Source organism: Engystomops pustulosus, chromosome 4 (genome assembly GCF_040894005.1).
Source record: "Engystomops pustulosus chromosome 4, aEngPut4.maternal, whole genome shotgun sequence".
In the NCBI taxonomy this organism is placed as follows: domain Eukaryota; kingdom Metazoa; phylum Chordata; class Amphibia; order Anura; family Leptodactylidae; genus Engystomops; species Engystomops pustulosus.
The window spans coordinates 102,880,679-102,898,086 of NC_092414.1; the positions used below are offsets into that span (position 1 = coordinate 102,880,679).

The 17,408-nt window shown below is 37.7% G+C and overlaps 1 protein-coding gene across 5 annotated transcripts in view; it reads left to right on the plus strand.

Moving 5' to 3' along the window:
* The window catches only part of MDFIC (MyoD family inhibitor domain containing), a 90,256-nt gene that overhangs the window by 57,649 nt on the left and 15,199 nt on the right, over positions 1–17,408 (plus strand). For all 5 annotated transcript variants that reach the window (XM_072146945.1, XM_072146946.1, XM_072146942.1 and 2 more), the window contains exon 4: positions 15,387–15,662. In XM_072146945.1, the coding sequence (XP_072003046.1) occupies positions 15,387–15,662 (276 nt within the window). The remainder of the gene's footprint in view (positions 1–15,386; positions 15,663–17,408) is intronic.

Here is a 17,408-nt window from a genome sequence, read left to right on the forward strand (position 1 = left end):
ATCAAGCAATCAGGGCCTCTTGATATACACTCACCGGCCACTTTATTAGGTACACCATGCTAGTAACGGGTTGGACCCCCTTTTGCCTTCAGAACTGCCTCAATTCTTCATGGCATAGATTCAACAAGGTGCTAGAAGCATTCCTCAGAGATTTTGGTCCATATTGACATGATGACATCACACAGTTGCCGCAGATTTGTCGGCTGCACATCCATGATGCGAATCTCCCGTTCCACCACATCCCAAAGATGCTCTATTGGATTGAGATCTGGTGACTGTGGAGGCCATTTGAGTCCAGTGAACTCATTGTCATGTTCAAGAAACCAGTCTGAGATGATTCCAGCTTTATGACATGGCGCATTATCCTGCTGAAAGTAGCCATCAGATGTTGGGTACATTGTGGTCATAAAGGGATGGACATGGTCAGCAACAATACTCAGGTAGGCTGTGGCGTTGGTACCAAGGAGCCCAAAGAGTGCCAAGAAAATATTCCCCACACCATGACACCACCACCACCAGCCTGAACCGTTGATACAAGGCAGGATGGATCCATGCTTTCATGTTGTTGACGCCAAATTCTGACCCTACCATCCGAATGTCGCAGCAGAAATCGAGACTCATCAGACCAGGCAAGGTTTTTCCAATCTTCTACTGTCCAATTTCGATGAGCTTGTGCAAATTGTAGCCTCAGTTTCCTGTTCTTAGCTGAAAGGAGTGGCACCTGGTGTGGTCTTCTGCTGCTGTAGCCCATCTGCCTCAAAGTTCGACGTACTGTGCGTTCAGAGATGCTCTTCTGCCTACTTTGGTTGTAACGAGTGGCGATTTGAGTCACTGTTGCCTTTCTATCAGTTCGAACCAGTCTGCCCATTCTCCTCTGACCTCTGGCATCAACAAGGCCCACAGAACTGCCGCTCACTGGATGTTTTTTCTTTTTCGGACCATTCTCTGTAAACCCTAGAGATGGTTGTGCGTGAAAATCCCAGTAGATCAGCAGTTTCTGAAATACTCAGACCAGCCCTTTTGGCACCAACAACCATGCCACGTTCAAAGGCACTCAAATCACCTTTCTTCCCCATACTGATGCTCGGTTTGAACTGCAGGAGATTGTCTTGACCATGTCTACATGCCTAAATGCACTGAGTTGCCGCCATGTGATTGGCTGATTAGAAATTAAGTGTTAACGAGCAGTTGGACCGGTGTACCTAATAAAGTGGCCGGTGAGTGTATATAGCATGGCGGGAGGGGTAGATGCATGATGCACTCATGTTTGATAAATCCCACCTTTATTTTTATAAAGATACATTTTATACTGCTTTATCACTGGCAAAATTACAGTATTGTTAATTAAATTAAAATTAACACAGGTTTCGCAGTTGACAAAAGCTGATGGTTATTGATCACCCTTTTCCTGCAAAAAATGAATGTCCAGAAAACCCTTCAATAGCAGTCAATGAACATCTCATCCGTTCACATGCTGCAAAAAGTTTCTCTGAATGTTCTTAATGAGAGCTTGGGCAAGATGGCTCCCCCATAATAATGTACAGAGAATAAAATAAAGAGAATCTTAAAAACAAATTAGAAGGAATAAAACTAGTGCCATATTTAATTAGTTAAACAAAGCATACAAATGATACATTCCCTTCAATGAAATAGTCCTTTAACTGTGAAGTGTGAAAACTTGATTTACCATGCAATAAAACTTGTAGCTGCAAGTTTCTAAGGAATGCCTTGCTTGTCACAGTCCCAGAGTAAACGTATGGTATTTTGGCTGAAACTGCATTCCCTGTACTTTTGTCATGACTGAATAAAATATCTTGTTTTCGTTTTTTACCATGTTTTACTATGTACATTTGAGCAATATGTTATTTGTGCTTATAATATAGTGCTCATAATGTGTCCAGCTGTAGAGTCAGTTTCTGTACATCTGCGACAATGTTACATGTTTACTAAAAGAGGTTCTCTGGTAATCCAACTGTAAATTATAATTATTTATCTTTGCACTGAAAATACCTCTATACTCAGATATTTCAGGAATAACATTAGAAAAGTGTCTCTTACTATTTTTTTTTAACAGATGGCACATTATTAATTTCAATTGTCCCATGCACATAAACCTATTTTACAAATTAGTGTGGAGGCTGTAGAAAACTCAGAGTAAATCCTATTCCTTCCCATGTCTGCAGCTCAGGCCTTCTCATAGAAATCTATAGGAACATGAAAGATATGAATGCCTCATGGTGGATCATCTGCGTGCCATCCATACATGTGAATCAGGTGCTAGGTTTTGTGACCCTCTAAGCGTTTAGCACAAGGTCGTCAAATCATTCACCAGCCTTCTGCTTTTTTCTTGTGGATCCATAAACATGGATGACCCAAAGACCATTGTGATTTACAGGTCAACAAGGTATAGCACATTGGTGACATACGGAATGTAAAAACGGACCTTGCCTCCAGTGTTTGCGACTCAAAAACAGCACACATGTGCAGGTATGTCTGAAGCTGTTGTAAAGTCAGGAATGGGTAGAAGAAGAGTGAGCTGAAATCACCTTGCTGTCCCTGTCCTAGATTAGGCAATTGGCTGAAGGGAAAGCCAAGCCAAATCAAAAGATGAAAGCAAAATCATATTCAATAGAGTTGTCGGCAAGAACAAACACATTGGCATTCAAACCAAATAATTGGTAGGTAAATAAAGCCCCAAAGGAAGCTTTATTGCTAGCTAAGGCAATGGAGCAAAACCATTAGGGGTGTAACCTTTTGTCTTTCTGTTGGCCCAACATTTAAAACAGGGGGGGGGATGATTTATCATTAAAGCGGCTACTTACAACAGTTCGATGTTTATTAAAGTGGCTTTGGCCCTTGATAAATCTGCTCGCAGTGTTTTTTGCTGTGCGGGTTCTTTGTCACAGTCGCATGAAAAGTCGCAAAAAACTCAAACAAAAGTCACAACATAGACCAGTGTGAGGACTGGCATAAATTTGCGCCAAAACTTGCACCTAAACGGAAATTTGTGCCAAATAACAAATCATGAATTCAGTCGTTTTGTGAAAACTGGTCTGTGCAAATAATGAATTTGGATCAAACATGGTCTATGTCAAAATGACTTTCTACTGTTCTATGTTCATTTGGTGCAATGGGAAGCCGCAAAAGAGCATTTGTGCCACAACTGCGCCAAAATAATGATAAATCCACCCCCCATGTCTTCTCTGAATGACTGAAGAGGTTCTGAGCAAGTGTGCAGTCACACTGCGCCCCTAATATTGCTTGCTCAGGATCTCCTCTCACAAGCAGGAAATCTCCACTAGGAGTTTCTCACATACTCCTTTTGATGTTTATGGGAACATACAATTCAGTCTATCAAGGGTATAATACCACCTTAACAGAGACTTGCACTCATTTCACAAATACAGCATAACAATAATCAATTTAATGGATTTGAATCTTTAGCTGATGAAGATGGTTTGGACAATGGTGATTTCGCTTCAGCACTACTAAAACTTTGTAGGCAGTTTATTGGAATACAATGAGGGGAATTTAATAGGTGAATATAACATGGCTTTCTGACCCTTTTCTAACGCAAACACTGATCCGGCTGTTCTGCCTCATTTATTATTTCCATCCACCAATAGTAACAATTTAGATTTTTTTTTTGTGCACATACCGTATTATCACGCCAAATAAATTTCATTTGTGTTCCACATTAATCTATTACAGTGTAGAAGCCGACAAATAATTAGAAACACCACAATTATAATTTACAACAAAGGTAATAAATCCCCCTCAATGCCTGATCTTCACAGTAGGGACAGCAGAGAGCTTCAAGAAGGGCCTAGATGCCTTTTTACTAAATAACATTGACGGTTATGGTATAATATATAGAATTGTTTCCCTTATAGAGGTATTCCCATAAAGACAAGATTCTTAACTATACTCAGTATAACAAAATAACACATTCTTTAATTCACTGTTATTAACATAAATACTTAATTTCACAGACAAATTCCAGCCTGTCTCTATCACTCCTGATGTATACAATTTTGGTTGTACCTGGATACGACCATGAATCTCCTGACTTTAGGGCCAGTAAGACATATTGTTCTCTGGTCTGACACAGTACTGAGCTGCTCTCTGCCTCCAGCCGCCACTCGTGAATTCAAGGATGAGCTCACACACAGAGACTTACTGTCGACATGTAACAGTGTGAAGAGAGTAAAGCTACAAGCTTCAGACAGAGGGGGAGGGAGGCATATAGCAGGGCTCACAATGTTTGTTATAATTAATATAGCAGAGCTGAGAATGTTAGGTGTTATGTGCATATTATGGGTTTCATCATCTCTCATCTCTGATCAGTCACATCTCTCTTTATATTTGTAAGATACTAGTGACTGTTCAGAAGCTAAATGAAAGTGTATAGAAATCTGTACCCTGATAATCTAACCACATTTTCAGAACACAGGGATCAGAACACATGTGTCTGCTAAAACAGTAAAATTGTAAAGTAAGAGGTTAAAAATTATTTTTATTGTACAAACATCACTTAGGGGATTGAAATTTGAGAATTTTCTTTCATGGGCAAACCCTTTTAAATTCCTTCCTCATCCAATCCCTTCCTTAATAAAAATCTTTATGGAGTATGCCATACTTTTTGTACTAGGGAAGTAGACTGCACCACTTTTTTGCTCGTTTCACCTTCCAAGATTCTAGTCTGATATCCAAGGTTAAAAAATTTATATTGGTGTTAGTGCTCCTAATCACAGGACCGATTAATAGTAGTTAGCATGAGATCTGCCATTTTTTAGATATAATAATAATGATAATATAATTAATAAATAAATTTATAATAATAAAAGATAAAAACTATGAATATTCTTATATATTATTATTTACATATAATAAATATAATAAAATAACTAAAGGTAATGGAGGGAAACAGGATATGAACCCAATGATGTTACCAGTAGTACCCAATGTTTCTCCGCTATTACACTCCACAAGTTTCTAAGCATATTAATTTGTTTTGCTAATTAATGTAAAAGATTTGGAAACCCTGGCACCCCCACCTCAGTGAGCTACTGTCTGCCATGCTCCCAGAAGGTTGGTCTAGAGCAGTGATGGCGAACCTTTTAGAGATCGAGTGCCCAAACTACAACCAAAATCCATTTATTTACCCTGATGTACCAATGTGCCATTTTAAGCAGTAACTTATTGCTACCTGTTCTTCCACTTCTTTAATTGTATCGGCCGCCTGAGGTCACCAATACAGTTGAATCAAGGTGGGTAAATTCAGACTATCATTGTAGCTTCTCTCCAGGGTCTCTCTGTTTAGAAAGAATGGTGGGTCCAGCATGAGAACCTTCAAAGATAATGCAGTTCTTTCAACACCTTCTCACTTTTCAAGCAGTTCCAAACAGCCAATGAAGTGTCGCTGTAAAATAGTGCTGAGCGCTGCATCTCATAAGTTGCCTAGGACTGCAGGAAGATTTAATGGATTTGTTCCTGTTGGTGAACTCTGTCCTGGACTGATGGCCTGAGTGCCCACAGAAAGGGATCTGAGTGCCACCTCTGGCACCAGTGCCATAGGTTCGCCATCACTGGTCTAGAGAATGAAAAGAAGATTAAGAAAAAAGGAAGGAGTATAAGAGCCAGCATAAGTGTGGATAACTTTTATTACAAAAGTTTCTTTTTGGAACTACTGTTTGTTTAGTAGTGAGTTTTAAAAGGAATCTCCATCAAATCTAATCATGCAATCTATATGATGTTCTAAAATGAGATATTGATGTTCAAACATCAGTCTACTGACATTATAAAGTCATTGGCCATTGAAAAAGCACAGTATTTTTCTGATAGTATCCAGTTTCCTATACTGCAGTGATTCATCAGAAAGCTTATCTGACGGCCCCATCTCCAACTCCTTTTTAATATTTCCTAGACAGACATCTTAGTTAATATTCACCAATTTGTATGGTTTTAATCTTCAGATCATGCCTACCATCCATACTGGCCCTGTTCACTGCTTCAGAAATGGCACTTGAGTTACTCCAATGCCTTTCTTTGGTCTTCTCTGACAAGATATCATGGCGTCCTTCAGAGGTTGCTATTTGAGGGTGCATTCACACGCATTGAGGGCGCTTTTTTGATGCATTCCAAAGGCTTCAACCTTGATCACATGTTGAAGTAACATTGCGTTTCCATTGCATATGCTGAAACAATTTACATTGCAATGTTACTTCAACATGTGAACCCTTTTGGATACGTCAAAAACGCATAAAAAAGGTGTGAATGCTCCCTAAAGGGGTTTTCCCGAGAATTCAAATTAGACCCTAACCCGTGGATAGGGCCTAACTTGAATTTGTGGGAAAACCCTTTTAAGCACAGAAAACAGGAGCTGTAATTTTTTCCTTGTATTAATAGACGTCTCTTAACACTATATATACGCCTGGTAGTTATACATTTATTAGTGAAAATTTCAAACTCCTCCTGGGTTAAAAATACTCCTCAAAAATTGTGACAGGAGTATTATTACCCTTCTGGAAAAATGTTAGTGCGACCTCTGGCTTACTTTAACATTTATATATGTCAAAAGGGCCACTTGATAGATTTAAAAAATGTCTCCCTGATTTGTATATCAGTTTCTTTTTTTTATAAACAAAGAAATATACAGTATTTTTTTATTTATATTTAAAACTGAAGAAAATCCATTGATTTTTATGTAAGCATCATCTATGAAAAGAAAAGTTGTGAATTTGCCATCGTAACTGTTTTATGACCACTTTGGAATTGTTCAAGTTCCTTCTGCTGAAACAGTACGACTGCATCTGAGCTGGAAATCAGAGTCATCTATTTTCATTACAAAGCGGTGCATATTTTTTTATTCCTGGAACAAATTGGAGAGTCCTTTCAAGTTTCTGTTTTGTTGTACCTGAACACTTTTCTGGAGCATTTCAGTGTGATAATGTTACTGGCTGCTTTGTTTTCTTATTAAGATCAGAAAGGCATAAAAAATTCAGTGACTAGGAAAATGACTTAAAGGATTGTGCCTAGTTATCATGTTAATGTATGCTTTCACTGTTATAGAAGATGCCGTATGTGCTATTTACCGCATTGAATATGTTCAAAAATAATTGCTGACAAAAGATACTTCACAAAGCAACTTGAAGCAACCTAGACGCTCACCTTATAATTTGAATGTTAATGTCTTGGCTGCTCATGTTCACCTATTGATGTTGTTTAAGGGAACATGCACTGCAGAACAAGGGATTTTTTCCTCCTAATTCTATTGTTCTCTCTGTGGATGTAAACCAGAATAATAATAGCATCAACTGCATAACAATAAAAATGATAATAAGAAGGAAAACTTAGAGGCTATGAACACCTTTGAACACTTTTCTATTACATGTACAGAACTTTTTTGACTGAAGAATTTTACAATAGCTTTTTATTAACAATGTTCTATCATTAGGCTTCGCTTGCATGTGATACAACAAATGTTTTTTTTATTAATATCGTAAGCATATTGATAAACCATTGTTCATCCACAGGTTGTGTGTGGTATTGCAGCTCTGTCATATTCGCTTCATTGTCATTGAGCTGTTATACAAGATATAAACTAATAACAATAGTGGTAGTTTTTTGGTTGAAAGCAATCTATATAAACAATACTCGAACCAACTGTGCAATCCAACTTAATTCTTTATATAACACTTGGATGACAAATGGACACAAAGGCATATGTATACATCACCAATTAATGGCTCGATATGCTGAAGTACGAATTAAAAGTCCACACTATGAAGATCTGGCTCCACTGAGACGCCGAACACCCGGTGTGTACTGTGACGTTTCGGAGGTAGCCCCTCCTTCCTCAGACATGAGCAGTGCCGGTTAGGTAAGGATTTAAATACGTACGGAGCAGTATCGAAAAATGCTACATTTACAAAACCCTCTAAAAACTACAATAATACAGCAATGGTACATTTTTAACAATTACATCTATCGTAGAAAAACATGGAAATGCACAAAAAGACAATTACAAAAATGCACTGAAACAACATTGTTCATTCAACCCGCGGGGTTGCAATGTATCTAATTTGGTGATCCAAAATGCCTCCCGTTGTAGTAGCTTTTTACTTAACATCCATTCGTTATCTTGTGTGACCTCCTCTAATATTAGCCACCGCAACTCACTAACTTGATGATTATTTTCTCGAAAGTGCCTAGCGACACCCGTTTCCTGTTTGACCCTTTCACTGCCAGCTATTAATTCCTCTTCGTTTTTTTTGAGGTATTGTCTGATGAGAGACTTATGTTCATTCAATCTTATGCGAACGGCTCTACTAGTTTGACCCACATACGCAAGCCCGCACGGCATTTTAACATGTATATGACCGCTTTAGTGTTACACGTGAAGAAGCCTTTCACTGGGATTTTGTGTCCTTTCCTAGGGTGATACACAACATCACCTTTAATGATACTAGAACAATTGACACATGCAAGGCACGGAAATGTGCCATTCTTTTTAGCTGCTAGCTTCTTCTTCACAGAAATGTCAGATCTTACTAATTCATTGGCCACTGACCGGCCCTTTTTGTAAATAAATTTGGGGTAATCTTTAAACAATGATCCATATTTAGGACGCGTTTCGGTACACAACCTTATTCATGGCTTAACCATGAATAAGCCATGAATAAGGTTGTGTACCGAAATGCGTAGGCTTGTAGCCTTTATGTTTTTTCTATCCTATGTACTGTGCTGCACATTTCTATTTTTTTAGAAGGATCAAATAAATTTTGCTATTTTTATTCATTTATCGACTCCCCGTGCTCAGCTGGATGTTTCCTCAATTACAATTATTTGCTCTGTGCACACCTGTGGCCAAGGTTGTCCGTGCGGGAGCCATTGGAGTCAAAGAACTGAACTGTCTGGACTTTCTGGTGAGCTGATTTTTCTTTGAATATATTTTTCTACCTATGTGTGAGAATATTCCAATTTTTTAGAATAGTTTTTTTAATTAAATTTGCATGTCTGTCGTATTGGGAAAGATAGGTAATTTGATCACTCGCTTTCTTAGGTTTAGCTGTCCTAGCCATAGCTCTAGGTAGCTCAGATACCTCGCGTCCTACCTTTTCAACTTCTTTTTTGGGGTACCCACAATCTATAAATTTCTCTATCAATTTATCTCTCTGAATGCCATATTCTTGATCATTGCTGCAGATCCTTCTAGCAAGCACGAACTGACTTTTGGGGATCCCTTTAAATGTTTGGGGTGCATGATAACTATCGTATTTTAATAAATTATTGCGATCTGTTTCTTTAGTGTACAAAGTGGTCACTACATCATCTTGAGTTTTTCTTATTTCAACATCTAAATAGTGTAAAACTTGAGTGTTTTTCTCTGCAGAAAACTTAATGAGTGTGTGACATTGATTCAAATAACTAATAAATTCATCTAGATTTTGTTCAGAACCCTTCCACAATAAGCAGACATCATCCACATATCTGGTCCATAATACAATGGAATCTGACCAATGGCTCGTATATACAAATTCGTTTTCAAAGAACGCCATAAAAATATTGGCGTAACTTGGAGCTACAGGGGCCCCCATAGAGGATCCCTGCAGCTGCAAGTAATAATCATCGCCAAATCTGAAGTAGTTTTTCTTAAGGATAACTTCTAACAATATCATGATAAACTTAATATCTCGGTTGTTTAAAGACGCCTCTTTTTTAAGCGCTTCAAGTACGGCAGTCGTGCCCTCCTCATAAGGAATGTTGGTGTAAAGGCTCTTTATATCCAATATACATATCCACGTAACTTCAGACCTTCAGTTTTCTGGCTGAAAGCAGCCATGTTTTGCTTATCTCGGACAACCCCTTTAACTCCTTAAGGATGTAGCCAGTTTATAGCTTAAAGCTCAGCCCCATTTTTTGTTGCTTATATTATATATGGTTATAACTTTTGAACACTGTTACTTATCATAGTGATAATAAGATAGTTTTTTTTTTGCTCACATGTTGTACTTCATTTTAGTGGTAAATTTTGGCTGATAAGTTTTGCAATTATTTACAAAAAAAAAAAGAAAAATGGTGATTTTTTAGAAATTCTAAATCATCGTGTTTTCAGGCAAATAGATTTACCACCTAAATAAGTTGCTGTATAACATTTCCCATATGTCTCCTTTACATTTTCATAATTTTGGATAATTTATTTTGATGTGACGCTTTTCCATATTTTCAGAATTGACTATTTTGGGGATAAATAAATAATGTTTTGAATGAAATTTTAAATCTTTTGCATTAAAAAACCCCTATATAATCAACCCATTTTCAAATCTGCACCCCTCAAACTATCAGAAACACGTTTTAGGAAGATTGTTAAACCCTTGTTTGAGCAATTAAATCAAAACGGAGGTGAAATTTAGAATTTTGTCAGTTATATGTTCATTTATCCCTAAAATTTACACATTTTTAAAAGATAAAAAGATAAAACCCATCTTTAAATTAGTTATGCAATTTCTCCCGAGTACAGAGTCCCCCCACATATGGCCATTACTAGTTCGCACGGCGAGGTGCAGAGGGGAAGGTGCTCCCTGCAGCTGCCAGGATTTTAGTTTTCTCATTGGACCCTCTTTTAGGCTATAAAATTTTAGCTTTTTTGTTATTGGGGCCATTTTTTTTGTGGGATGAGATAGCTTTTCCAGTGTTACCATTTTGGGGTTGGTATCCCCTATTGTTGAAAATCTATGAACTTTTTTTGAGGGCAGGAGTAGAGAAGCACCAATTCTGTACTGGATTTATTTTTTTTGTACTGGATTACTTTTTTTTTTTGGTGTTCACTGTATAGCCTAATAACCATATTATTTTTGTTCTATGGGTCAGTACGATTACTGGGATACCATACTTAAATATTTTTTCGTATGTTTTACTAAATTTTTGCATTGCTGCAAGTGGTATAACATATTTGCTTTTTTGGCTACAGAGATGGTTGATGTTTTGTTTTTTTGCAGGACATGTACTTGTGTAGAACTAATGTACAACAGTATCATTCTGGGGTACATATGTTTTTCTGATCACTTTTTAGTGCATTTTTTTGTGGGATTGAATAGCTAAAAATCATAATTTTTTTTCTTTAACTTTTTTTTTTACGGTATTCATCATGCGGGTTCAATAATTATTTACTTTTATTCTACGGGTTTTAAGGACAGGGTGATACTATATATGTGAGGTTTGTGTTATGATTTAGACTTTTTTGTGCATTATATGTCTCTTTATATGTAATGGGGCTTACGGGCATCTTTATCAATGTATTATTTTGCTTTATTGAACAACATTTTTTTTTACTTTTTTATTTCTTCCACTATGGGACATGAACGAGAAATCCTCTGATGTACTGATGTGTTACAGGGTGTTGCACATGCATAGGATGACACTGTGCCTCTAAGATTACATCACAGACTGCCAATCAGGACCCCAGGGCTGCCATAGAAACAATCAGCACCCCCCCCCCCCCAAGACAGAGCAGAGGGGGGCGATCATGGGGGAAAGACCCCCATAAAGCAGTTTAACGGGTTAAACACCCGGGATAAGTGCCCACTTCAACCACGGGTGTTACACTGGCGTATCTGGTGTTAGTTACAGCCGGCACCATGCGTATCCCGATGCTGGCTCGGCTCTGATCTCAAGCTGAGCCTGCATCAGCTCTGCGTCTGATATATCAAGTGCAGAATGCTAAGAGGTTAAGGCTTGGTTATTAATAAGTACCTTAAGCCATCTATCAAGTAACTTGCCATCAGATATACATCACAAATATACAATATTACAATGCTTTGTTTCTTTTTGTGGTGGAAGCACATTGGGGCACATTTACTTACCCTTCCCGTCGCGATCCCCGAGGTGCGTTGTCGACGAGGATTCGGAGCTGCCGCGTTTCACTAAGGTCGTGCGTCCCATTTCCTGCATGTGTCGATTCTCCGCTCAGGTCTGCCGGAGTTCACCATCTTCTTCCTGGTGCATGTGTAAGTGCTTGGTATTGCGACACAATTTAATTGTTAAATCCCGTGCGTTGTCCGAATCCGTTGGATCGCCTGATGGCCCACCTCCCGATTTGTGCTTCGTGTCTCACCACACTGTGTCCAAGCCATGCGGTCGTGCTACAAAAGATAGAGCAGCTGCTATTCCTGCCTGGCTTTGTGGCATGGCCACTCAGCTCCCTATGGAGCGCTCACCCCTCCCCTCTCCACCTGACTCCACTGCTGCAGATGTTTTCATGTAGCCTAACAGTGTATGTAGTTTATACATACTTATAGAGGATGTAAAGAGCATTTAAGATTAAATCTTTAACCAGACTGTTGTAACTGTTCTTGGTAAAATTTACAATATTTTGATTAAACAACAACTTTTTTGTTGGCTATAGAATAGTTTTTTATGGAAAACATTTAACGTGTATCACACTGCTATGAGGATTATACTATTCCTCTTTAGTGAAACTGATTTGTGCCTAGTATACGGCACTTAAAGGAATGCAGTGCCTTTTTAAAATTAATTCTATATACTTAATCCCAATTGTGTAGTCAGTGAAGTATAAAATATTGAAATCAGCTGGGTATACTGTGTTTTTTTTAAAGCTCCTTTTTTAATAAAACATTTGAAACTGTTCATAGTGATTGTCAGATGGGAATCTTTTCTCTCATAGTATGTCGGAAATTGTGAAATCAGTAATAAAGTATATAGCCTGTCTTTGCTCCAGATTCCCTGTGTTCACACAACTGTTATTTTACATTCTGACATGCATTGCATTTGTTGCTGAATAGTAAGAATACAATTTTTTCTTGTACGAAAGAGTGTAAATGGGATCTTTTGTAAAAAGGAATAGTCTCCTAAGAATGATATAGCACGTGTTGAAAGTTAACATAAAAATGCCACTTTTTGAAAGAACAGGTTTGTCAAAAACTTTCTTTGTGCGTTTAATGTGTGCTATTATGTGGCATAAAATGCAGAGTTTGTAAAAATTTCTTGAATATACAGGCAAAATATGAATAATTCAAAACAACTCTTAAGTCCAACTCTGTATTGTGTCTTTTATATCTCTGACTGAAGATAACATTGTTCTCCCAATAGAGCTGAATTTGCACAAGTTACACCTCTGAAAATGCCAAATGGTCTTAAGTCTAGTTCTCGGAGCCGTCACGTGTATAAAGGAAAGACTACTTATTGAGAATAAAAGATCAATAATGTTCCTTTCCACTTGTCTTTTCAGGCAGCCCCATAACCCCATCGTTTTGTGTATGTATTTTAAGTAGGATCTTTTATGTATTCTTAAAGAAGGACTAAGCTCTTTACTGCTATCAGTAAATTAAACCCTTATAAATTAATTTGGGATTTCATTATAGTTATAGTTCTATTTGCGTTTTTATTACTTCTAAAAAAAATCTAGTGTAATGATGTAATATATATATTAAATATTATTATTATTTAAGGTTAAGGCTATAATTGATGTTACTCCTTCTTACATTAGTTTATTAGTATTATATTATATTTATTACATTAATCGCATAATATTGTAATGTTTAGAAAACTTTTAAATGTAGGTCGCTATTGCAAAATAGTGTACAAAGCAAAGAAAGAGCTAACATAGCATAGCTTTCATTAATGGGCAACAATATAAACAATATTTTGAATGTTTCCTATTTGGCTTTTTACATAAGGAAAATGTTCCCTCAACAGTGAGCAGCATTTTCCGCTTCTGTAACCCTATACGCTGAGATTGTGGTAATATAGATTTATAAAAATGATGCTAATTAGTCTGGAGCGCTCTGCTACGGCAGCTATGTGCCTCAGAGAACCTCATCTTTTCATTTATTCACTCCCCCGTTCCAATACAAGTCCTAATGCTTAGAGCAGGTGACGGGCAGAACCCAGATAGCATAATTTTTACAACCCTATATTGCCGCAATTGCGACAAATAATGTTATAATAAAAGAGGTCCTGAGAAAATCTACCATCGGGAAACTACTTAATGAAGTAAATCCTGTGGTAGATTTCTCATGGCTGCATCATCCCTAAACTGTTTTTTACATTCCCTAGTATGAAACCTTAGTTCTAAAAAATGTTTATTATTATGCAAATTTCCTACAGAGGCTACTTTGGGTGCAGATCAACCACCCTGCGCATCCATTCTGCTTGTGAACGTGTTGACACAGTGGACACACATGTAGTCACCCGTGCCCGAGAGCTACTTTTTTTCAGATGGGCTGTGGAATCGGCAAAGCAAACTTAAATTTTTTGTTCAACAATTCAACTATGACTAGTTCATAAATAACACATGAATCATATTTAGATAAAACTAATAAAATTTAGTAAATGGTAGTGCCATAGCCTTTATCACCAACAAGAAATATTTTTTTTTATTTTAAAGTCAAACCTTTTAATGGATTTAAAGAGAACCTGCCATTGAAATTAACCCACGCACCCAAAATAAATATTAGATTTGAAGCTTTTTTTATGTTTTATATGCAACTCACTTGATGTGAGTCTAGTGACACTAAGTGAGTCCAACAAGGCCCTGTATTTTCAGTGGTTACTGCATTGCCCTTTCTCCTTTTTCCTGATTCACAGATCTCACTGCTACAGAACAAGCTGCTGTGTGGATCATTGAGAGAGAATTTCAATGGCAGGTTCCCTTTAAAGGTTTCGCTTTAAAATAAAAACAAATTATTGTTTGTGATAAAGGCTATGACATTACCATTTTACTACATTTTATTAGCTTTAACTAAATTCTACATGTGTTATTTATGAACTAGTCAGAGTTGAAGTGTAGAACAATTAAATTAAAGTTCCTGTGTGGTCTGTGCTGACACATTCACAAGCTGACATCACCCTGGTCACTTGACATGAAATGCTGAATACTTAAATTTAGTGACATTAGTCAATTTTATTTTCACATTAATTTCAACTATGCCTTGACCACAGGAACTTACCGTCCAGTACTTCATTATTGCTTTCCTGGCCAAGAATAGTTGAACCATTTTTGGGTTTTAGTGGCAACTATTGAAGAATCTTCCCCTATTTACATGTACTAATATTTACTTAAAGTCCTATTTAGTTCCTCCAATATAAACTTGATCTGCTCTTAATATCTTGGTATTTATGGCATTTCCAGATCATATGGACTAACATTTGTATAGTATCGGATATGAGTGATTCTGCTTCTGATTTTATTCATTTGTTGCCTTTCATTACCATTCAGCCAACTTTTATACAAAAGTTATTAACTGAGTGCAAAATATGTGATAATATGTGATCTTTCTTTAAAATACTTTTTATCAGATCTCCTCTGGCTGTAGTTTTAGAGAATTCTGTTTAATCTTTTTCATTTTTTTTTTTCTGTGTTGAAGCCCAACCTCAGAGTTTGCCTCAGCCAAATACTTCAGCACTGGAACAGAGCGAGGAAGAAACTGGCAAGATACAAAATGGTCATGTAGGTCTGAGTAACATCAATGGAATCCACAATGGGGTCAAACATGTTGCTGCAGATCATAGAAAGCTATCAGCTCCTGTATCACAAAAAATGCACAGAAAGATCCAGTCCAGTTTATCTGTGAGCAGCGATGGAAGCAAAAGAAGCAAAATGAGTTCAGCGTATTCTCAAAAACCTGGCTCATCCCCAGAAGGTATATTGACCCCTTATTGATTTGTGTATCTTTACAATGAACACATGCAGTGGTAATATTTCATTTTAATCTGTGTACTTTTGTTAAACATTTGTTCACTTTTTGATTACTTTTACTAAGGCAGCATTCAGATGTCTGCTGTGTGGTTCGACCCAGCGGCAGTATGGTGCAACACATGTGTGGCACGGTACCATACACGGGGAAAAGATAGAGGACATTCTATCTTTGCCTGCGTTTGCGGCTGTGCGACGCTGTTTCCTATGGACATGGTAGGGGTAAGCAGCATGCCGATGTGTGCTCCGGGCAGGCACACGTTTGTTTAAATGTACTCTAATGCTGTTTACGAATTGCAAAGCCATTGCAGTATTTTTAAAAACCTTTGTTTTGTTAATATTTGGATGTTATTTTTCATGGCATGTCACTGATGCATGACAGATTATGTCTTGGTTCCTAATGTGAGCTCACTGATTCCTATATGAAGTGTGTAACCTTGTTCTGTCTATTATTCACTGCACTGCGGTTGAATTGTACATGTGCAGTCCAATGAAGACTGCTTGACATCTCAGTTACAAATCCTAAAGAAAGGGTTACAGTCCGGTCACTTTCCATCCAAAAAACACAGTCGCATGCACAAAGTTAAACATGGAAATCCCCTTCAACAGCATACAGACCAATTCAAAAGCCTGAGTTTTGCCACGGATCTAATTGGAACTGATACTGGTACAAATTTAGGAAAAATATGGTGTTTAAATGCAACTTTTTAACATCAAGTATAGCTTTTTTTTCCAACTAGGAAAACTAGTAGCGGTGTCCAACTTCAGGTCTCTGTGGCAAGACTGGGCCATGGAACACCAGGTTTTAGTTTGACGGCTGCGGAATTATGTGTAAAGCAGAAATTCAAATACAGGCAGTCCCCTACTTAACACCCCTTCCCGACGCGCGCCGTACTAGTACGGCGCGCGCCGGGTCCCGCCCTCTCCATAGCCGGTAAGTCTGTGCTGCATATTGCAGCAAAGGCTTACCGGTAACACCCGCGATCAGTGCTAGCAATGCTGCCGGCGGCTTCAAAGAGATGGCGCCGCATGGGCGCCGCCATCTTGTTGTGGATCGCTGCTCCCCGATGACGTCACGGGGAGCGGCGATCTGTCGCCATGGTAACCTTGGGTGTTCCGAACACCCGAGGCTACTTCCTTTTAACCCATGCATTACAATGTGCTATTTGCACATTGTAATGCATGGGGAGTAAAATCCACATATACTGCCATACTGTAGTATGGCAGTATATGATAGGATTGATCAGACTACCTAGGGTTAGAGTACCCTAGGGAGTCTGAAAAATAGTAAAAGTAAAAATAAAAAAAAGTTTAAAAAAAAAAATTATAATAAAAAAACCTAAAACTTTAAATCACCCCCTTTCCCTAGAACTGATATAAAAATAAATAAACAGTAAAAATCATAAACACATTAGGTATCGCCGCGTCGAAAATGCCCGATCTATCAAAATATGATAATGTTTTTTCACTATGTTTAACCCCGTAACGGAAAATAGCGTCCAAAGTCGAAAATGGCATTTTTTTGCCATTTTGAAAAATATAAAAAAATTAATAAAAAGTGATCAAAAGGTCGCACAGTCCCAAAAATTATAGTAATGAAAACGGCATCAAAATTCGCAAAAAAATGACACTATCCACAGCTCCGTACACCAAAGTATGAAAAAGTTATTGGCCCCAGAAGATGGCAAAATAA